The sequence below is a fragment of the Anolis sagrei genome, chromosome 2 (genome assembly GCF_037176765.1).
Source record: "Anolis sagrei isolate rAnoSag1 chromosome 2, rAnoSag1.mat, whole genome shotgun sequence".
In the NCBI taxonomy this organism is placed as follows: Eukaryota; Metazoa; Chordata; class Lepidosauria; order Squamata; family Dactyloidae; genus Anolis; species Anolis sagrei.
This window is the reverse complement of record NC_090022.1, coordinates 260,043,743-260,067,227: the sequence shown is the minus strand read 5'-3', so window position 1 is coordinate 260,067,227 and position 23,485 is coordinate 260,043,743. Positions and strand designations below refer to the sequence as shown.

The 23,485-nt window shown below is 37.9% G+C and overlaps 1 protein-coding gene across 2 annotated transcripts in view; it reads left to right on the top strand.

Annotated features, from left to right (window-relative positions):
* VCAN (versican) overlaps window positions 1–23,485 on the top strand; it is a 152,131-nt gene that overhangs the window by 123,429 nt on the left and 5,217 nt on the right. For both annotated transcript variants that reach the window (XM_060761736.2, XM_060761735.2), the window contains one exon: window positions 21,696–21,840. In XM_060761736.2, the coding sequence (XP_060617719.2) occupies window positions 21,696–21,840 (145 nt within the window). The remainder of the gene's footprint in view (window positions 1–21,695; window positions 21,841–23,485) is intronic.

The following is a 23,485-nucleotide window of genomic DNA, read 5'->3' as shown; positions in this document are numbered from 1 at the left end:
AATTAGGGGCTGGAAGTCCCTGAATGGCATGTGAACATCCAGGAGTGATTTCTGGAGTGATTCAGGGGATGTGGCCCAAAGACATGCCTATGTAGTCTTACTAAATACAGATTAGTGAGGGAACTGTAACTCTAGATCATAAATCTGTAACTGCAGTAATGGGTACCAGAAACAGTTTGAGAAGGATGGGAATTAAGTTTTGACCTGAAGAATCATAGTTTGGAGTTGCATTGGTTTTTGTTAGACTCAGCAGGAAATAACATTGGAACAAATATTCAACAATGTCTACAGTATATGATCTACAGTGACAAGACAGAAGTCTAAATCTGAACTTTTACATACAAAGAATGTAATTTGAACAATGAAATAAAAATATAACCTCGTTGGAGTTGAACAATTCATCATATGAATTAGTCTTATTTCTCATGAAAATGTATTAATAGTGTTTTATTCAACTAATGAACCAGATGTTAGAGACAGCCATTGTTCATTAGCCATTCTGTTTCCTGTCATGTTGTCCTATTTTGTTAGCTGACATATTGTGCTAATGCATTAAATTAGACAAATTTATCTGGGAGAGAAAAAGAATCTATTGTGATCATACAGTAGAACTCAATTGAACATTTCTTTGTACAAATAAAGTTTTGCACAAATAATGATACTGTTATGATGTTCAAGGAATACTTCATTAAGCAATGTGTTAGGTGAAATGTAGCATTAAGAGCATACCTGCTCATTTTCAGAATTCTTACATTACTTTTTCCCAGGAAAATGATCAGCTGTTGGCAATTTGTCAAAATGAACAACTGTAAAAATACTAGACGTTGCAATGCATTTCCTCCATATACTATATGAAGTTAACAAAAATGGTTCCAGTAAGTTGAGTAAGCTTATAATCCATGAGGACTCATTGACAAGCAAAGCTTCGGGGGGAAATAATGTTGAGGTCATTGCAGAGCCAACTGCAAGCTGTCATACTGAAATCATTCTTCATGGGCCAAGCAAAATGATTTTCACCCATCTGTCCAGTATTACAAGTTTCAGTAATAGTTTTTTATATTTTTTAAAAGAATCTTATGAAGTCATGTGAGAATGAGAGAGAGAGAGAATCTCAATGTCTACACACAGTGGAGCCATTGCAACAAGTGAGTTGTGTGTTCCCTGCAGCCAGCCTCATTCTTCAAAGGCAGCCCTGAGTACAGTAATCCATTAATAATTTTCAAAATAAAATTTCAGTTATACAATTGTACCAGGTTCAGGTATTTAAAATCTACAAAGACTAATATGTGTTTGTAGCATCCTTTTTCCTAGAAGTCCACAAGTGTTCCAGCCTTGCGGGGTTCCAAGGAAGATGCTCTGTTTGGCTACTGATTCTCTACTGTGTGTATCCATGTGTTCAAGACTAACACTCTTACTTGACATGCATACATGCCATGCACCACTATCATTGTCAGCTAGAAATGGTTGTCACTAATATCTTCAACAAAACAAACACTTGGATATATTACATTCCTGCATGGAAATGTGGTGTATACATTTACCGCCTTTGGATCTAAAACATCATTGGTTCAATCTTTGGTTCTCAATCCAGCTATTAGGTATAACTGAAGTGACCAATTGACCCAATCAGTGAATGATAAAGCAACACCTATGTACATTTTGTTTCACTCCATGTGTCTGAGGAAGAAGACTTAGTGTCCAAATGTTTATGCTACCAAGCTTGTGCTCCCAGTTAATTTCTAAAGTTCTATAAGATCCAGTTTCATACTTGTGACATTTATTGATTCACCATGTAAATTTATTCTATTTGAAAAGAATCAAGAACCTCAACATATTGATGGGCCACCCAGTTCCATTTTGCAAGCAATTGCCAGCAAAATGGAAGGTGCATGTGGTGCCTTGCAGTGACCTGCATACCCTCCTTCCTTTTCCTATCACATGGGGGTATCAGGACAAGGCACATTGGCACCCTGTCCTTGCCCCCATATGACAGGGGAAAGGGTGGCAATGCGTGTTGCCACATAGTCCTTTCTTCCATCAGACAGAGGAAAGACCTGAAAAATGTGATGCAAGGCTTATTGTGGTGGTGAGGAAGTAAAATCCAACACTTCTTTGTCACTTCACCCACATCATGAATAGTTGCAAAGAGCAAACTCAGTGTGGTAAGTGACTAAAAACACCCCAGTAGGATAAGGTCCATAATGATGTGAAAGGCAAAAAACTCTGGAGAATTGCTAACAATTAAGAGAAAGATAACAAAGGGCCAGGAATACAGCTATGGGGGTGGCTGGTTGGTTGGTTGTTAAGAAATGTGGATATTTACTTACTTACTTACTTACTTACTTACTTACTTACTTACTTACTTACAGTGTTTGTATTCCACCCTTCCCACCCTGAAGGGGACTCAGGGTGGATCCCAGAACACATATACGGCAAACATTCAAAGCCAATTATACAATAACAAGACAGACAACAGATAGATTTATAAATAGTTTTTTCCCCATCTTTTGGCATTTTTGGAGGCTGTGCTCAGTTCCATTTCCTTGCTGAAAAGCTTTCTTTGTTTGTAAACTTTCCTCCTTTTTCTGAATGAAATGCCATACCTAACATACCTCCCCACTTAATGTAGTTCCTATACATCTGCTCACATTGCTGTTTTCTATCTGCTAGGTGGGCAGGGAGCTAGGCCAAAGGTTAGGAGTTCACCCTGACCTGGCTTCGAACTGTCAACCTTTCGGTTGGCAAAATTTACTGCAGCTGATGATTAACCTGCTGTGGTAAAGCCAGCAAAAAAGTTGCCTGAAAATAAAGTTCTGACCCTCCCCCAAATGGTTTTTAGTCCCCAAATTTCTAACTTTGCGGAGAGTGAAACACTGAAAATCATTCAAAACCCTTACATCTGCTGTGTTCACATTCCTTTGGTAATTTTGGTTGCCCCTTTTCTTTGGATGCCCAAAATGTATTTCTCAATATTCAACTGAAGTTTTAACTTAGTATAGTGCTAGATGTATGAGTGGTAAAGGAAATTTTCATTTAGAGGACAAAATTCTTATTGGGATGGGCAATACCCTTGTTTTGTTCTTTCCATAACCATGTCCCTGCAGAGAGCTATAGTCTGACAGCTTTTGTCTTACTAATGTGATGTACATGAAGTGGCACTGCATCGAGTGGAAACATTTTTGGAACAGAACTCGTTGATGTTCATATGTTGAAGAAGCTGTTAAAAGACCTTCAAAGTGTCCACACAATGAATCATTTACACAGGGACTTATATTCTGAAGTCATCCTGGAAGAGGGGGGAAATTGTGAGCCAAGGTATTATTAGAACTACCAGATAGGCCTGTCTAGATTTATTTCTTCAGATGTTGTAGATGGAAAACTGAATTCAATGAAATGCAGACAGAGAGGCCAAGCCTTTTCAGAATTCATTCAGCTGTGCAGAGGTAACTAGTAGGCTTGGACGGTTTCGTTTGTTAATTTCGTAATTCATTATTAATTCGTATTTAAATTAGCTTACGATCCAATATTGAGCCATGCAGGAATAGTGTGAGGAGTAAATTAGATTCGAAACATTTTTTCAATTTATTTCGTAATTATTTCGTAATTATTTTGTAATTATTTTGGCATGTCCGGTGCAAGTTTTATAGTTGTTGTTTGTTTTATCACACCAACAGTCAACAACAGATGGAGAGGGAAGCTTCAGAAGTTCCCCCTGTCCCATTTGGAGGTTTTTTTTAGCATATTGCGCAATCGCGTCCGCCATTAACGAATCGATTCGTAATTATACGAAATTTCATATTTTTCGAAATTTTTAAAAGGAAAATTTCGGAATTATTAAAAAAAAATGAAACGCAAGGGCCCCCTAAAAACAAAACGAGTTTAGAACCAAATTTTTCCGTGGTTACCCAAGCCTAGTAACTAGTATAATCTTGTAACAATAATCTAGACAAATTTATTAATGAATTAGAAGCATGAGAAAGAATTCTAGCCTCTTGTCTTTTGGCCTGTCTTTAATGTGCCAAAGAATGTATCAATATCAATGTGGTTGAGGGTTAAAATTAATTAGGTTTCTTGGTAAGTATTTTTGAGTATTTCTCCTTTGTTCATTTGTTCCTTCCTTCCATCCATCCATCCATCCATCCATCTTGTCTCAACAAGTGACTAAAGTAGCTAACAGCGTTGATTAAAACAAAATACAGCTACAACCAAGTGATTGTAAAAAAAGTTTATAAATTGGTTAAACAAATTATTACACAGTAATAATTTAAAACTATTTAAAAGCATATGAGAATAAAAATACAGGACATCCTTCCTCAAAGGTGTTTGCCTGTTGGTAGAAAGATATAAGAATGGGTTTATCCAATTGCATATGTCTTAAGATTTCTCAACAAGCTTAGCAAATCTGCTTCCAGTTGGAATGAATACTTCCCTGAAGCACTCTTGATGTCAATTGCTTAAATATAAAGGACAATAATATTATTATAGAAAAGAGATTTGGCAGATCTAAATATGCATATTCAGTGTGTGACTCTGTGTAGTATGGTTTGTTGTTGTTCAGATGAGATTTGCCTTCCTTTAAATCTGAGAGCATGTGAGTTGCTCAATATCACCCAGTAGGTTTTTGAGTGGGGATTTGAACCCTGGTCTCCAGAGTCATAGTTCAGTACTCAAACCACCACACCATGCTGGCTGTCATGTGGCATGATGGCTACATGCAGTGTAATCCAGATTGGGCATGTGCTGAAACAGTAAATTTAGTGAACAAGTATTTCTCCCACATCACGCATAATATGTATTTGAAATATCAACTATGTATCCGATTCTTGTGTATCTTGCTTCATCGTAAAAAGTGCAGAAACTCAACAAAGCAATTTAAAGCACACACACACATGCTTTTAATTGCTTTGTTGAATTTTTGGAGCAGAAAACACAAGAGTGGGTTATATAGAGTGTATATGTGTGTACACGCTTCAATTATCCATTTGTACACTGTTTATTTCTTAAGGCATTTGGAAGTCAATCAGAGTTAATAGGACCAGTTCAAGGCATTATACCAGTGGTTCTCATCCTGGGGTCCCCAGATGTTTTTGGCCTACAACTCCCAGAAATCCCAGCCAGTTTACCAGCAGTTAGGATTTCTGGGAGTTGAAGGCCAAAAACATCTGGGGACCCCAGGTTGAGAACCACTGCATTATACTTATATTCTCCTTACCCAAATGAGGGCTAGAAAAATCAAGTATATATAGTCCTAAATTTGAGCAATGCCTTAAACTCCCAGTCTCCCACCTACTGTTTCCTTTGCTATGACCAGGAGGAGGACTTCTATCAACTTTTGTTCCCATTCATATGAAAACTGGTTTGTCCTTATGTTTGAACCATAGGCTTTTGTTTCAAACAAACCCTGGCGAGTTTCAGAAAAAAATAGGCAAGTTTCAAACTGTTTTTTTTGTTTGTTTAACTAACTAGATTTTGTTTTAAACCTCAAACTTTGGTCCAAATACTGACAGGACAGCACTAGTTTAGTTAGCTTAGCTTCTGACCATGCAGAAAGAGTGAGGGGAAGGGTAAACATGACCCCAATGTTAATTACGTTTAGCATTATGTGCAAAATAGGCCATTAAGATAACAGTGAATTAATGAATTGCTCATAGTTTAATTCCACTGAGTCTGTTTTAGAATCACAGGGGAAATTATGGTTCACAATTTGACAAGGGTGGATTGCTGCCAAAGCTGGAGAAAACCTAGCAATATCTATATCTATATATCTATAAATATCATGAGCGTACAGTATGGAGTGTATCCCCTAATCAAACACTTCCTATTCTGGTGGTTAATTTCCTAAAGTCCTGCTGAAGCTATTTCCTCAGTTTCAATTACCTAAAGCCTTTTTAAAAAAGATATGCACATGCCACAGTAAATCCAACCCTTCAGACATCATTAGGAGATGTTTGAAAACCTTGTAGGGAAATTGAATTTCAAATAATTCAATTAGATCAGTGAGTGCCAAGTTTGATATCAGCAAAGCCTAACCATGTAAATAGAAAAAAAAAGAAAGTTATTGTTTTTGGCACTTTCCCCATTGAACTTGGATGGTTACCATTTTTCTATTCAAGACCTTTGCAAGCAGGCAGAGTGGTAAAGGAGTGCAGTGGAACCATTCATGATGTGGATTAAGCACTTAAAGCCACTCAGGGTTGTGCCTTGGGTCTCTTTCTCACAGGGGGAGTTATTCATATCCTTTGGAAAATGCTGCTGATAATTAGTACTCTATATGGCTGTGAGCTCACTCATGTTACACAAGATTAGTCCTTTATTAAACGGGCTTGCTGGTCTCAACAGTAGGATTGTTCCATGCTCCCAGCTTGCTGTAAGCAAGGAAACAGGCCGTTTGCCACTTTAAAACTACCCAGAGACCCATTCTCATTTTGCTTCTCTTCCATATAGACACATTTCATGTGTTTGTAATATGTGATTTCTATGTGTCAATGGGAAGAGGCAGTGTTAAAATAGAGAAGCTGCTTTAGCAAAAAACAAAGCTCTTTCTTTCTTTCTTTCTTTCTTTCTTTCTTTCTTTCTTTCTTTCTTTCTTTCTTTCTTTAGCTTTATCTCCCTTACACAAATCTCTGTCTGTTCCCTTTTTCAGAATGAGCACAAAGACAGTGTAGGTTTGTGAGTAAGGGGAACCCATGAGCCTGCTATAGAGGAAAGTTGCCTGTGAGAGTTAAATAAAACAAACAAAACGGGCTTGAGAGTGCGGTGGTCTGCAGACAAAAAGCCTGTTGTGCAAGTGTCCCTTGGGATCCCAGAATGAAAAGATTTTTTAAAAACTTAACAAATATTTTGGTTTTCAGTTGTTTCAGCTTCTATTTAAGATACCCATTTAACCTACTCTGACAAAGAGGAGAGGGAAATCTATTGCTATAATTACTGTAAAATATATTGTTTAACAACAAAATCATGTTCCCTGCTCAAAGAATAAGGAGGCCTCTCACACAAAGTTTTGTTTGTATTTTGCTTAGGGAAACAAAGTGGACTGTTGCCTATGAGAACCTTTACAAATGTCTTTGGCTTGGAACTCTTTGCTAAAAAAATAAACAAAACCTGGCAATAATAGTTGGAAGAAATTATAAAATAGGGTAAGAACTGGCAGTGAGATCTCTCAAAAGCATGTCCCTGTGAGCAGACATAAATCCCCCTGTCTCATTATATTGTACATAGAGAAACTATGTTTATAATCTTACCTCACAAAAATCTTTGAATTAGCTTATGAAATTACCATAATTTTCTCAAATATACAGCTCCCACTATTTATATTAGTAGGCATGGCCCACACCAAAAACTGAAGAATTGAAATTTATACAATACTTTTTCTTTTGCATTTTGTAAATCTTGGAAGCCTCCCAAAGTCAGTCTCACTTTCAGCACAAGGGAGCAATACAAAGCCAAAAAGGCTGCCTTTTTTCTTTTAATGGCCTTTTGCCATTAGGAGAGGGAAGCAGCAGGGAGAAAGCAGAGTTCATTGGGAAATGTAGTTTGGGAAGGTGAGGAGCCTGATGCCAGAGAATTTAAAAGTCCCTACCCTAAACTACATTTCCCAGAATTCTGCTCAGCATCAGATAGCCCCAATCAGGCTAGGGAGAGATTTGTCCTTCCATAGCAGCAGCCAGTCAGAGTTTCAATAAAGGGATGAGATCTGACTGTGGTCAGCGGTGGTCAGGGGAGCATTCGCACAATTAAAACTTGTGCGCCAGCTGCGTCCGTACCTTGGGAGGGCTGACTTGGCCACGGTAGTACATGCTTTGGTTACATCAAGCTTAGACTACTGCAATGCTCTCTACATGGGGTTGCCTTTGAAGACTGCCCGGAAGCTGCAGCAAGTCCAATGTGCGGCAGCCAGATTACTAATGGGGGCTGGGTACAGGGAGCACACCACTCCGCTGTTACGCCAGCTCCACTGGCTGCCAATTAGCTTCCGAGCACAATTCAAAGTGCTGGTGTTGACCTATAAAGCCCTAAACGACTCCGACCCTGTTTACCTCTCCGAACGTATTCTCCCCTCCGAACCATCAAGATTATTAAGATCATCTGGAGAGGCCCTGCTCTCGGTCCCACCGGCCTCGCAAGTGCGCCTGGTGGGGACGAGGGACAGGGCCTTCTCGGTGGTGGCCCCGCGACTCTGGAACTCTCTCCCTCTGGAGGCCAGAACCGCCCCATCCATCCTAACATTTAGGAAACGGGTGAAGACGTGGCTGTGGAGTCAGGCCTTCGATGAATGAGACAACACCATAGGACCCTGGATGGAAGTTGATGTAGATCCATCTTAATAGGACGACTGACCACTGTAGTTTTATATATAGTGTTTTTAAAGTTGTTTTTGTAATTGCGATATATGATATTTTAATGAGTGTATATGTTTTTTATGGCTGGAAACCGGGCTGAGTCCCTCAATGAGGTTGAGAAGCTCGGTATAGAAAACTGTGAAATAAATAAATAAATAAATAAATAAATACTTCTAGTAAGTAAATCTCTATGCTGGGCTGGGAAGAAATCCCTAAACAGAAGTTCTATTGGTTATATGAGAGACATCCAATGAGATAGTCATTGTGGCTTTTTTGGATTTTTTTTTAAAAAACGTTTTTGTCACAACTTTCAAAAATTCCCTAAAATCAGTAGATATAGGAATATTTCTGCAAGTTGGGGAAATATCTTGTGTCATTGTATAGAAAATTCAAGGAGATAGCTGCTGTAGTTTTCTTTTTGAAATGTTTATAAAATCTTTGAAACTTCCCGAAATCTCAGTGGCTAAGTGAGTTTCTCATCCAGTATCAGCTACGGATTGAGGGTCTTGGTTTTTACCTGCCACTTTTACTGAAGTGTTCCTGTGAGTAGATCTTAGAAAACTATTTCTTGATTTAAGGCATTGGCATGCTGGCAGATACCCAAACAGGGGATGGGCCAGAGATGTCACTGCCTTGGCCCTTTCATTATTGGCTGTGACTTCATGGCAGATGTTAGGTGCTGCAATACAGGCTAAACTGTATAATTTCTTCAGTGGTTTTAGATGTAGACATTCTGGTGGTTAGATGGGAAGTTGAAACATTCTTGATATTATTTCACTTTGCCTTTAATTGTTTTTATTGCATGTTAGTAAGATCCATTGTTGTGTGTTGATTTGAGTGTTGGACTAGGACTCTCAGAGACCAACATTCAAATCCTCATAGAAACCAACTTGGGCGGATCACACTCCTCCAGCCTCAGTGGAAGACAAAAGCAAAAGTCCTCCAAATAAATCTTGCCGAGAAACCCCTATGAGAGGATTGCCATATGCTTAGAGTTGACAAGGCAAATAACATGTACAGTTGATTTTTCCTAATAGTCCTTTCCATTTTATGACCTTTTAATTTTATTGTGTAATTTTTCTATGATTTTAAAGCATTTGGAGGCCTACCCTTGTTTTGTCAAGTATCATGAAGTAAGTATTATAAAATAAAATAGGTGACACATAAACTGTCATTTTAAATACTAAGACATGACCTATATTTTCAGAATGTGAGTTTCATACTTTGCACTTCCAATATAAAAGCTTTGTGCAAAGCAATACAAAAAAAGTATAGTAGTATCTCAATCTGTAAATTGTCCTAAAAATCCACTCTCCGCCCATTTCACTCTTTGTTTTTTATCTTTTCTTCCTGTTCTATGCAGACACTATACCATTCAGTAGACAAAGCTCACAGAAGTCAATAGGAAGTTTGTGATTGATTTCCTTGGTATTTGTACTTAGCACTAAAGGAATCACATTTTTCCGGTGTAATAAAAAGTTTAACCTCATTTAATCAAGGACATTTATTATCCTGATGTGGTAATGACTAAACAGCTCCACCTACTGGAATTTTTCCTAGGATGCTAGACAAACTTTTTCTTTTTGCCATTGAAACTGTATTGTTAGGCTGAGAAAGAAATATCTTCAAATATCTTATTATTATCCTACAGTACAGTATGTCTTTTTCGATTATCAAAATATTAATAATTGCATACTCCTATATAAAGCAGTTATTTATTTAATAACGGGAAATCTTTGCCAAACATTTTGTGAATATGCCATGGAAGGTATATGTGCTGAATAGTATTGGGTAACAATTTAATTCAGTTTTCATTTTAAAGAAAAAACCAAACTAACCTGCAATTTCAGAACCAATATTGTGCATGAATCACAATGCAGTCCGTCTTCAATATTCACACTTCTCTGGATGTTGTGATAAATTTCTGAAGGTGAAAACATGTGAACATTGTGTTCACATATTATGGGAAAATCACAAAATGTGTACATAAGAATAATATACAATGCATGGTATAAGGGGAAATTGCTTGCCAGAATGCATGCATGAAGCAGAAATTCATTAAAAGGTATATATTGGAGGAAATTTGTCTTGGAAAATGTGCTTGTCTTGTATGTAGAAATGTTTAAAACCTGAAAATTGATTTGATAATGCATCAAACAGTAGAAAAATGAAATATAAGGTATCTTTCTGTAATGCTGAAGGATACATTTGTCTGGTGTTTATTTTGGAAGTGTTTTTTGGAAGCAAGCAAGAAATATTTCCAAACACAAAGCAGTCAAATTATTACAGAGAACTGGATTACAAAAATGAAAATTAACAATGAAAAATTAGTAAAGCATTTTAGTAGTAAGAAAATCTGCTATTAGTTGATGGTAATTCTGACCTAAGAATACTGACACATAAGTCTGCATATTACTTCAGAATATTTTCACTCATTGCTCCATTCAATGCAATGTACAAATTTCAAATGTATTCATTTTCTTCATGTGTCAGTTTATTTGTGTTATTTAATTTCTTACCTTGCTCCTAGTGCAAGACCTTAAGTTGTTTATAATATCAAATAAAACAGAACACAGTTAAATCAATCAATCAATTTCTAGGGAATGTTGTAGCATAATTGAGGTTTTTGGTGCGCATTTTTTTTAACTAGCCTGCCTATAGGTTACATTTACTTTACTTCATAGAACTGAAAAACTATGCAGCCTATTCAAATGTACGTTTATGTTTTTATGAAAGGTTCATATCCTCTTTTGCCACTGACAAAGATTTGCCTGGAACAGAGGAGAAAAGAGAATGGAAACCTCATTCCTCTTAATGACCCATCACTAAATGCAGAACACTAAGTGACCCATATATCTAATCTTTCAATTTAGTCATAGTAAATGCATCCTTGACCTTAGCAGTGGAAGGGATTATTGACTTTTTCACACAATGAATGATCAAATAATCATTCCTTTGTATCAACAGTTGATTTAGTTGAGGTTCACTACACATGGTGCCCCATTGACTGTTCTGAAATGTGAGATCTCAACTATTGATCCCAGACACTTGATGAATATTTCAGAGATTTAAAAAAGGATAGATGTTATGACTCATTGCCCATTGCATTCTTCATGATATATCTTCTTTGTCAGCATCCAAACACCAAAAGAACCATGTGGATTACTCATTAGTTACCTAAGTAACTAAGGTATTTTGAAACCAGATCATGTTAGGATGTTTGCAAAGATCTCAAGATAAATGAGCTTGCTTTGTATATTTTGGATTAGTCTTATTAATGAATGACAAACCTAGCAAATGGCTAACAAAAACTAATTTATTTCTGTTCATCTTCTTTTTTAAAAAAGTAATGTACTAAAACCAATAAAAATGGATAGTGAGACAATCCATGACTACCAATACAGTCATATGACTAATGATGGATTAGCACATAAACGCCCACTATGTTCTAAAATAAATCAGAAAATTCTGATTACACTCAGGTGTAATCAAGTGCAATTGCTACATTGTTGTTGTACTGATTTATGGTGACCTCTATCACAAGGGGTTTCTTAATAAGATTTGTTCAGAGGGGGTTAGCCTTTGCCTTCCTCAAAGGCGGAGGGGGTAAGACTTGCCCAATGTCACCCAGTGGGTTGTCATGGCCAAGGAGGGATTTGAACCCTGGTCTCTGGAGTCATAGTCCAGCACTCAAATCTCAATGTCATGATAGTTCCGTTGTTGCCCAGTGGTAACTCTGTAATGACTCTGGCCAAGAACATCTCTTTGACAGCCAGTCTAGCATAGTGCATGGCATGCCTGGGGACCCAGTTGGACTCCAATGTTTAATTGTAGTTCCCATATTTCTGAGTGTATCCTACTACACACAATTATTGTGATGAAAGCAATGCATGATAATTAATAATGAAACTATATATCTATTAATATTTGTGTGTGTGTATGTGTGTGAGAGAGAGAGAGAGAGGGAGGGAGGGAGAGGGAGATGTGCTTAGAGAACTTCAATATATAATTCACCAGTCTTGGCTTCACAATGATACCTATCAAAACTGATATAATGGCAGTATTGAAATAACAGATTTCCCAGTTTCAATCTTCACATACTTCGCTGCTCTCTCTCTCTCTCTCTCTCTCTCTGTGTGTGTGTGTGTGTATGTGTGTGTATACACACACACACACACACACACACACACACACACACATATATATATATATATATATATATATATATATACTGCTTGCAATTTGACAGGTAGATTTCATGTTTTCCCCTAACTTTTCCCTTATTTGGCACCAAGTATCCATGTTTAATATTAATATTAAGATGTTTTAATTTTCTATTTCATTGTCTGAATGTTGTTTATGTTTGATGCTTTTAATGATGCTTTTAATGTATGATTTTAATGGTTTTCATTTATAGTTATATGTCATCGTTTAGATATTATACTTTGGTTCTATATGTAGGAAGTATGGAAAGAGCCTCAAATGCAGCACTTAAACCCTTTGAGATTACCTATTTATCTTCTTTCCTCTTAATGTTACCAGATCTCAAGAGTATGATTCTCCAGGTTTTCTGGGGTCATTTCTAGGCAAGAGACAGTGTAAATTCTTTGGTTTTGATTGGCTCACCTTTGGGCAAAAGTAAAGAGCTGTGTGCAAATTTCCAGTTCATCTAGAACAGTGTCTACCATTTGCAAGGCTTGACTTGTTGCTGCAGTTTACAAAGATACTCCAAGGGGCTCTCTCTATAGTTAGTTTTCTCCTACTTTCTTAGTTGTTGTTCATCCTCCCCTCTTCTCTACATCTACCTTCCAGTTAGAAGCAAGTTGCCTAGATTAAATGTTTCTTATTCCATTTTAATAAGTAAGCAAGAAAGAATAATCCCTCATATCACATTGATTTGGGAAATATGCCCTTCGACTAAGATTTCTGTCTTCATGTCCAAACAGAAAAAAATATGTTCTGTCCATATGCGTTCTTGAATGACAAGCTCTGAGCAGCCATTGTTAGTACTTAAAGCAAAATGTTTAATGACATTACCAGGAGCTATCCCTAGGTATCAGATTTTGGTCATGAAACCTCAAGACCTGGAAAATTCTGAACTGACAACCCTACTCCTCTTCCACCACATTTAGTGCACAGGACTAAACATCGGTTTTATAATGCTCATTTAATCAAGAGTTTCAGGCAAAGGCATTCTTAAGATCAAAGACTAAGGTTATTGCCCACAATTCTGCCAAGAACTGAAATATTCACAAGATATTAAAATTTAAGTCCCTATTTCGAAGCTCTTACTTCTAAGCTCTAACTCTGGAATTGGGAGTAATATATAGCCATATATATTACTGTCAGTTATCAATGGTTGTTGATAAGCGACCATTGATAATTTCTGTCTTACTGTCTACTCCTTTGAAAATTTTCAAATTGGTGGCTATCACTCTCTGGCTCTCTTGTCAGTAAATGTCATAGATCAGCAATGTGCTGTACCATGACACATGCATGATAGCAAAAGCTATCATAGCTGAGCAAATAAAGTACTGGGTTCTGTTCATAATTACTAAGTGCCACCAATCTTAAGTAGAGCCAGGGAAAGTGCAACAATTGGAGGGCTAGGCTAGGAGGCAAATGTCCTTAGGCTATTAAAGTTTTAGAAATGCCAGATGTAGTATAAACTATATGCAGGAAGATTTCTGCCCCTATTTGCCCACTTTTATGCCATGCAGCACTGGTTTGCACAAGCAAAATGTATTCAACAAAGTGATCTACAATGTGGAATCTTGCCACTACACCTGGATTGCATTTGTGGTGATTAAGTGCAGGATGATTAAGTGTAAAAGTGAGACTTCTTTTAATTGACAGTTCATCTACAGAGTACAAATTTTCATGTGACTATATTACTGTGCTGGAAAGTAATTGGAACAAAGATATTGAGGGATAGTGTTTTTTCAAATTTCGCCTGTTCGTTTGGTTGGCAAAACTGAACAAGAATGTGTGTATGTGTCTGAGAGAGAGACATTTGGCTGTGCCAACAATTGAAAACGTAATATTCTATTTCTCTGCATCGTGTTATTTCAGAAATAGAGAAGAGGAATAAAGTTAAAAGTGCAAACACATGGGAATTGTGGCAAAGCACATGGAAGGTCTTCTACAGATCTCATTCAAGAGATGATGTTCACAATCAATAAAATTAAATATGGGTTTTTTTTAAAAAAAATGAAAACTATCCCTCAACATTTTTGTCCCATGTAGTTATTATTTATTTTATTTATTTATTTACCACATTTGTACCCCACCCTTCTGAACCCCAAAGAGTACTCAGAGTGGCCTTACATATTGGCAACAATTCAATGCCTTAAAATAACATACAATTGGTAAATATATACATTAAAAACCAAATAATTAAATACATCTAAAACAATTACATCTATTACTATAATCACATAATCCAAGGTCGTAGTCCAAAGCCATTCCAATTGTCATTGCACAGATTCTACATGCATTTATTGCACTGCAGTTATCTTCCAAAAGCTTGGTCCCATAGCTTTCTGAAGGCTAAGAGGGAAGGAGCTGATTGAATATCACAGGCCACCACTGAGAAGGCACTGTCTCTCATCCCCACCACCCACGCCTGCAAAGGAGGTGGGACTGAGAGCAGGGCCTCCCCAGAAGGTATTAATCTCTGTGATGATTCATAGAGGGATATACATTTGGACAGGTAAGCTGGGTTGAACTGAGTATATTGAGTGTCAGGCTTAGTGACATAGATAGGATCAAGATTAAGGTTTAATGTCATATTTCCTAATTCCAGTGAGAATTCTAAAACCCAAGTAGGACCAACCTATTGATAAGAGTGTGTACTTCTATGTTTTGGGCATTAAAAGAAGGGCCCTTTTTCTATGATGCATATCTGGGACAAAAAGATACCCCAAATGCAATAGATTTTGGGTGTGGCATTATTTACAACTGTTCAGACAACAACTTAATGGTTGCTTACATTGTAAGTCTAGTTCTCTGTGGTTTCTGGAACAAAACATTACTTTCTGGAGTACTAAAATGTCTTTTTTCAGTACTTGAAGGTAAATACAATAATTTTCTTGCTATTGGACTTAGGTCATCATACACAACCCACATGTGTTTGTTCTTGCCCACAACAGCTACTTCTAGGTCCTGTAATAGCCTTCACTTTTCCATTTGAGGCATGAAGTAGCTTTCCACAACAGTTTTAGTTCACTGAAGGTCCTGTGCTATTGATTGATTATTGTTGTTGTACATTTGTTCAGCCATTTCTGACTCTTCGTGACCTCATGGACCAGTCCACGCCGGAGCTTCCTGTTGGCCGTCACCACCCCCAGCTCCTTCAAAGTCAATCCAGTCACTTCAAGGATGCCATCTATCTGTCTTGCCCTTGGTTGCCCTCTCTTCCCTTTTCCTTCCATTTTCTCCAGCATCATTGTCTTCTCTAAGCTTTCTTGTCTTCTCATGATGTGGCCAAAGTACTTCATCTTTGCCTCTACTATCCTTTGCTCCAATGAGCAGTCAGGTTTTATTTCCTGAAGTATTATGTATGTATATTTATTGATTTATATAGCACAATCAGTGTACATGGTGTTATACAAGTAATATAGCCAAAAGCCTTCAGTCTAAAATGTAAGTATATATATATACTCACAGAGAAAAGGAAGGAATAAAATATACAATTGTAAAAAAAATCTACCAGATAAAAATAGAGAAAAATACAACATACAACATGACCTATGTACAGGCAGTCCCTGGGTTACAAATAAGGTTCTGTAGGTTTAATTTAAAGTCAAATTTGTATGTAAGTTGGAATAGGTACATAACTCCAGCCCCTCAATTTTACTTGTCTTTGGATAGCATATGGGGAGGGTTAAAACCCCTGTAACATTTGCTTTGCTACCAGTTCCCCTGTTCAGAAGAATTCATCTCACTTTCTTTCCCTGTGATATGTATTTTGAAAAATTTGGGCGGTCGTGGAAACAAGGATTGGTGATAAAGCTTCGGTGGAGACATCTTTTCCCCATGGTACCTCTTTCCGGAGTAAATTTCTAGGGGTAGATTTCCTCTCACTTCATGTTGTCTCATCCCCATTCTTAACCGTGAGTCATATGTAAGTCGGATATTTGCAACTCAGGGATTGCCTCTGTGTGTGCCTCTGTGTGTGTGTGGGTATACACACTACATGAACAATATACAAGACGATATATTGAACTAAAATTCTCAAGCAAGAATGTTTTAATTGAGATTGAAAAATAACAAAGAAATCAGGAATCTGTAAATGTTCAGAGAAACAATTCCAAGAGTATGGAGCAGTAGTATGAAAGAAATACTGAGGATTTAGAAAGGGCATTAACAAATTGAAGCAAGAATGGAGACCATCTAGGGTAGAAGATAAATCAGCCTAGAATTATGTACAATTTATTCTGACTAAGATTACATTCCTTCTGAAAAACCAGGTTGGTACTTAGTGATACTCTTAGATCCAGCAGACTCCTTGAGGCTGGCTGAAATGCCATATAGTTATAGTGCCAAGGTATAAGGGCCTATCTCTGACTATTTCACCAACTCCATCTCTTTCTACAGAAGAGTAATTGATTCACGGTATTTCAGCATCAAAAATAGTGGATTTGTGGTTTTGTTGTTGATACTGTTAGATTGTTCATGATAGGGGAGAAAGCAGTGGAGAAAACCTGATGCATCTTGTATGGAGAGGACTTCAGGAAGGCCTTTAAGCATGTCTGGGATGATGGAGAACAATTATGTGCCTCACTTTCAGGAAAAATTCCCCAGACCAAAATATCCAAGACATTTGGGGAGAAGGAAGCAGTGGTGAGAGAAGTCTAAAGGGAAGCAATGCAGTGTGACCTCCTGTGTCAGAAAGAGGAACACTTCGTACTGCTCCTGCTCAAAGGTTTTATTTTAAAATGCCTGCTTGTGTTTCAACAATGTATTGTTTTTGCTGTACTTTGCTGCAGGCTGCAAGAACCATTTTTGAAGCCGATCTCCCAGTTGGTGGTATTTGCCTAAATAAGGAAATGAAAAACTTGAATGTGTGTGGGGTGGAGAGTTAAGAAAAGTAGTCCAGGAGTCTCTGTTAAGTGGTTCTGGCATTTGTAAAAAGCAATGTAAGGGTCAGAAAGCCAAAGTAAATGTGCGCAATGATGATATCAGATGTGAGGCAACAGCATCTCATGTCTGGGGATATGGTGCAATCTTGCGAAACCACAAAGTCCATTCCACAAGCCGTTGCCAATAATGTTGGCAAGCCAGGGTATCTCAGCTATTATTACAAGCTCTTGAAATGTCTCGAACCTTTGCTGGATCAAGAGCAATAGGTTGAATTCTCAATGCTTTGAATTCTGCCAGGAACTAACCACGAGCATCCCTTACTAGAATTCGGAGACTAAAATGAGAACCCAGTGTTTAGGAGAGCAGGGTGTTAGAGGCTTGGCTGTAGAGCAGAAAAAGTCATTTGGTAGTTTTGGATGAGACTTGCAAAGAAACTTTTGCCTCTTGTTAATTTTGAATTTTGCATCTCTGCAGAAATCAAATGGGTTATGCTGACATAAATGTTAAAATTAAGTAAGTCTGGTATAGAAAATTCAAGATTGTTCATTTTGACTGTAGGTCTAGAATTCTTTTAATGAGATTAAATGTTGCCCTCAGAATCTCACTTTCCACAGTGTATATCTTTTCTGTCGAATGTAATCGTTCTCTGCATCCAGGTACAGTCAATCCTCCATGTATTCTACATCCACATTCAACCACCCAAAACTCGAAAATATTTTTATTTAAAAGGAAAATCTTGATCTTTACCATTTTATAAAAGGGATACAACTAGAGCATGGGACTTGATCTTCTATGAATTTTGTATCCAGAACAGATCCTTCTAGTCTTATGTTAATATTTGCAAACTGAGGGAGTATTCAAATGTGATTTCATCATGGGTGTGTTGAAGTGGTATAAGCCTTGGGTGGCTAACATGCTTTTGTTAGTTCACAGATCATTTGGTTTATTCACTCAGCATTCTGAATTCAGTTTAGCCTTTATCAGGCATTTGCTCAAACATATGAGGACTGAGTGTTGCATGTGAGCAGGCATGTAGCTGGGGGGGGGGGGGGGGCTTTGGGGCTTCACCCCCCCCCCCCCCCCGAAATTATCATGGTGGTCTGCGAAAAGGCGTTACTGGTACATTATTTAAACTGTTATGTTTATTCATATCATGATCTGATCACCATGCCCAATATATCTCATATGCATGGGGTATTGGGATAATGATACAAAAGGTTTGCTAGGGTAGACCCTCTTTCACTCAGACTCAGCCCCCCCCCCCCCCAAAAAAAAATCAAAATCCTGGCTACGGGCCTGCATTTGAGTGAGGTGTTCTGCACTCACAGTCTGTCTGTGTCCTGCCTTCTCTTCAAACTGTCAAATTTAAGCTGGACTTTGGTTGGTGATGTGTGCTAATTTTCCCATTCCATTTTGGGTCATTACAGAAAAGCGACCCGATACTTTGTAATGCCAAAACTCTGTGCAAGTGCCAGATTCCTATACATGATACAGCTGTGGGTTTGCAATTGGAAGAAGAGAGGAGAACATTCAGAGTCTCTGGTTTCCAGTGCATCTTCTAAAAGTCCAGGAAAGTGACAGCTCTTCCTTTTCCTTGACTACAAAACTTCATCCAGATAGTAGATGGGATTAGATGAGACCAGGATCAATTCTGCATAGAATCATAGAATCATAGAATCAAAGAGTTGGAAGAGACCTCATGGGCCATCCAGTCCAACCCCCTGCCAAGAAGCAGGAATATTGCATTCAAATCACCCCTGACAGATGGCCATCCAGCCTCTGCTTAAAAGCTTCCAAAGAGGGAGCCTCCACCACACTCCGGGGCAGAGAGTTCCACTGCTGAACGGCTCTCACAGTCAGGAAGTTCTTCCTAATGTTCAGATGGAATCTCCTCTCTTGTAGTTTGAAGCCATTGTTCCGCGTCCTAGTCTCCAAGGAAGCAGAAAACAAGCTTGCTCCCTCCTCCCTGTGGCTTCCTCTCACATATTTATACATGGCTATCATATCTCCTCTCAGCCTTCTCATAATCAAGCTTTGCTCAAGCCTTCCCTTTTTCCATGCAAAACATTAATATCCCTAAGCTCATGGTTTTACAACCCTTATGACCAATAAGTAAAGAATTGCGTGCTGCTAATATATTAGTTCCAAAATTGCTCCAAAGAAAATAAAATATAAGACACATACACACACACACACACACACACCACTTTGTATGATCAGGCATTATAAGAGCTAAGTGGTCACTGATATGATATATCCAGCATTGAATAAACAATATCAATAATTGTGTGGTTTGTTCCTATGTATATTTATTCAGAAGGGAGAGGTTCTGTAATTCAATAGGTCATACACAGAGGAAAGTGCACATAGCACTGCAGCCCTAGTCTTTCTGTAATAAAAATGTTTTATTGTCTGGCACTGACAATAATTTTAATGCACCCCAATTTAGAATGTTATAGAGCACTTGCTTTGATAATTAAAACACTGTGATTGATAAGTTGACACTGTGTAGGAAAAACTTCAAGTGCTATATTCAGCTTTCCTGGGCTCTGAGTTAAATAAGCAGGACATTTGTGTGGTACATCAATTTTAGTGGTAAAATATGTTCAGAGAGACTGTGTTTGGATTACTTTTTAAGGAACTGAAGCAAAACAATTTGTACCTTTTATAAGCACAGAAGTGGATCAGCTCCAAGACATAAGCACTGAAATTAAGTAAAAGCCTTGGGAACTATGACCATTTAAGGGACAGATTGGCTGGAAAGTGCTGACATTTAAGATGAATTCTTGCTCTTTTAGACATTCATTTTATCTGTCCACTATTAAATCTACTCACAAAGGAAAATGTGTAACATTGTAAGGAATAGGTAAACAAAATTTAAAGCATTTTTACTCTCTTTTGTTCTGTTCTTTTTACTTGAAAGAATAATGCGAAGAAGTCTTTGCAGTGACATTTCCTCTAGAACATACCTGTTTAATTCCATAGGGCCTGGTATAGATTTTGAACATTATATGTATTAATTGAACCCGAAACAGAGAAAGGTCATTCTTTTTTTTCTTTTTAAAGGCATTTTGATCTTTTGAAACATTAATTTATCTGTTATGCATCTGCTTTTTGAACCTGAGCAGATGAAGAAGTAATTAAAAATCAGTCATATAAATAATAGATTCTGCAGAGATATGTTTTACAAAAAGACTGACAGATGTGGCCCTGAAGGTCATGCTGAAGGTTTTTTTACACTGACTACTTAGGTTGGTGTGTAGTTGGATCACCGCTGTGGAAGTTAAATGCCACATGGGGCTACTCTGGCTTAACCTGTGGCAAGGCTACCTTAACACATCCTTGCCCTAGGTTAAGCAAACTTGAGGGAAAACTCGAATGCTTACCTGTTTTCACTGCTATCCCACATTTCCGGGCTCAGGTGGCCTTGTCCGGGGATGGCAGGCCCCTGTTGCCCTCTCCTTTTCAAGTTGTGGATGTTGCCAGCACAAAACCTCACTTACCCTGTTCCCATGTGTTCTGGCTGACATCAACTAGTGCACTCACGACCACGTGGTGTGTAGTGTCTGGGAACAACCACAACACAGGGGCTGGAGATACCCCTAGGATGACTCCCTGGTGGTGCCAAACCATGTTCGGTATGACTGAGCAGTTGAGATACCACGTCAGGCCTGCATTAGTGGTCAGAGTAAAAGGCCCGTGGTCTGCCAGTTACAGCATACCTAGCTACTATAGCCAGTTGGAAGGATGCTGGGAATTTGGAAATATATCAAGGAGTACCAAGAAATAGAATTGTTTTGTTGTAAAGCCAATATTTTCTCAGCAGACAATCTCAGTAACAAATGAGAAAAAAAAGGATAAGAGTGGAAAGTTTCTATGGAGTTTTGTGGGGTTTTTTTTTTTTTTGCTAAATTATAGATATGCAGGATCCTCCTGCTCTGCTCTGATCCAGATCAGTTTGGACCTTGTTCACCTTTCACTAGTGCAAATAGAAATTATTGCTGTATGCAGCCAAGTTGTTTATGAGTTAGAAGGCAGTCCTATCATAAGGGGTTTTTTTGGCAGGATTTGTTACGGGGGTGGGGGTTGCCTTTCTCTGAAGCTGAGAGTATAGGTTTCTATGGATGGGCAGGATTCAAATCCTGGTCTCCAGTTGTAAATCACTGTTCTAATAACTATACCATGCCAAGTGTTCTGAGTTGAAATACAGAAATTTGAATTTTCTGAATCCTCCATTGACTAGTGTTTTTTTTCTCTCTCTCTCTTCTGTAGCAATATGAAAACTGGAGGCCAAACCAGCCAGACAGTTTCTTTTCTTCCGGAGAAGACTGTGTTGTTATAATTTGGCATGAAAATGGCCAGTGGAATGATGTACCATGCAACTATCATCTCACCTATACTTGCAAGAAAGGCACAGGTAAAGAATTTCATCCTGGAATCAGCAATTGCCACTGGAAATACAGAAGGAAAGTTTTAACAAACTTCAAATCTTTGTACCTCTAAAGTGGCATGTTGCACCACAGGCAGCAGTAATGTTTATTTAATGAAAAATAAATTAGCCCTTGCTATGCAAATGCACCTGTTATGCTGTTTTGTTAAAATTGTTCTGAAACAAATATATAAATGCTCAAATGAATATTTAATTATAATATTAACTTTCCTGCATTTTCCTCTTATAATTTTCTGGCTCTGGATACTGTTTCCTTCTATCATTGCCAATACACAGGAAAAGCTTTACTGTGTGGCTATTTTGCTTCCCCCAACTAGCATTTACAGTAGCCTTTTTCAATTGTTCTTACCCTGGAGGAATCCTTGAAATAATTTTCAGGCCTTAGAAACCCTCGCATCCAAATTATTATGGTCTATACTCTTTATTAGCTTACTTAATTAAATTATCTCTTCTGGCCTGACCCCACCCCCTCCCCGCTCCCCCGATGGAAACATCATTCTCCTGTTCTCCATTTACTTCCTTCTCTCCAGAATTACAATTGAGGCAAGAGTGTCACAATCATGACTAAGTAGTGATTACAAATACAAAACAGTTACAGATGTTCCATATTTACAATAACTAATTAGTGACAATTGTGACACTCCTGTCATGTTTGTAACTGTCCCGTACCTACTTTTTGGGGCATAAGATGTCATTCTGTCAGTAATTAAGCAGGGATGACTGATATTTCTGCCAGATTTGAGAGAAAATCCATTTGATTAGTTGCAAGTCCATCTTCAACATTCTACTCTGTAAAATATGTTTAAAATACATATTCCCAGATGATACCCTGATCATTTCAAAGTTGTTTTCTTTTATTTCTTCTTTTATCATATTCAAGTGTCTGGTTCGGTTGCAGTGACCATATCAATGAACTGAAACTTGTTGGGATTTTTTCCCAACTGTACGAAGAAACAGAGCCCAGTCCTTAGATTGGTTCCACAGTGCACATTAAAAAGATCAATTAAAGCTTATTCTAAAACCCAGAATGGATTCACTCATATGGATATGACTAGCTGCCATTGTGGACAGGCAGGGAATGCTTGAGGGTTTTGCTCCTTTTCTTTGTATCTAGCTGTGGGTTTGTTTGTTTGATTTTTAAATGGTATGTTTTCTTCTAATGATTCACATTGATACTAGGGTTAGCATAGATTACTGATTAGTTTGAGAAGGACCATGAGCTTCATTTGAGAAGAAATTAATAAAATGTTTCCATAGGGTGGGAAGAAAACATTGTACAAAGTTACATCATCTTTTCCAAAGGTGGATCTTGCTTTGGTCTTAGAAGGGTCGATCCTACATAAGAAAGGGACACCAGGCTTCTGCTGTTTATTCTGAAATGCAGCAACTTAGATAGATCCATAAATCTTTGTGTACTACAATCAACACACTGTTTGCTCAGTTGATTTATCATATGGTATATGACTTTTAGAATGTTATAGTTTGAAAGTATTTATGAATTTTTGTCTACTAGCTTCTGTTGGTGGGAATGAGAGAGCAGGCCTTTTTAGTGGCTGCCCCACGATTCTGGAACTCCTTGCCCAGGGAAGCCAAAATAGCCGTCTCCCTGCTA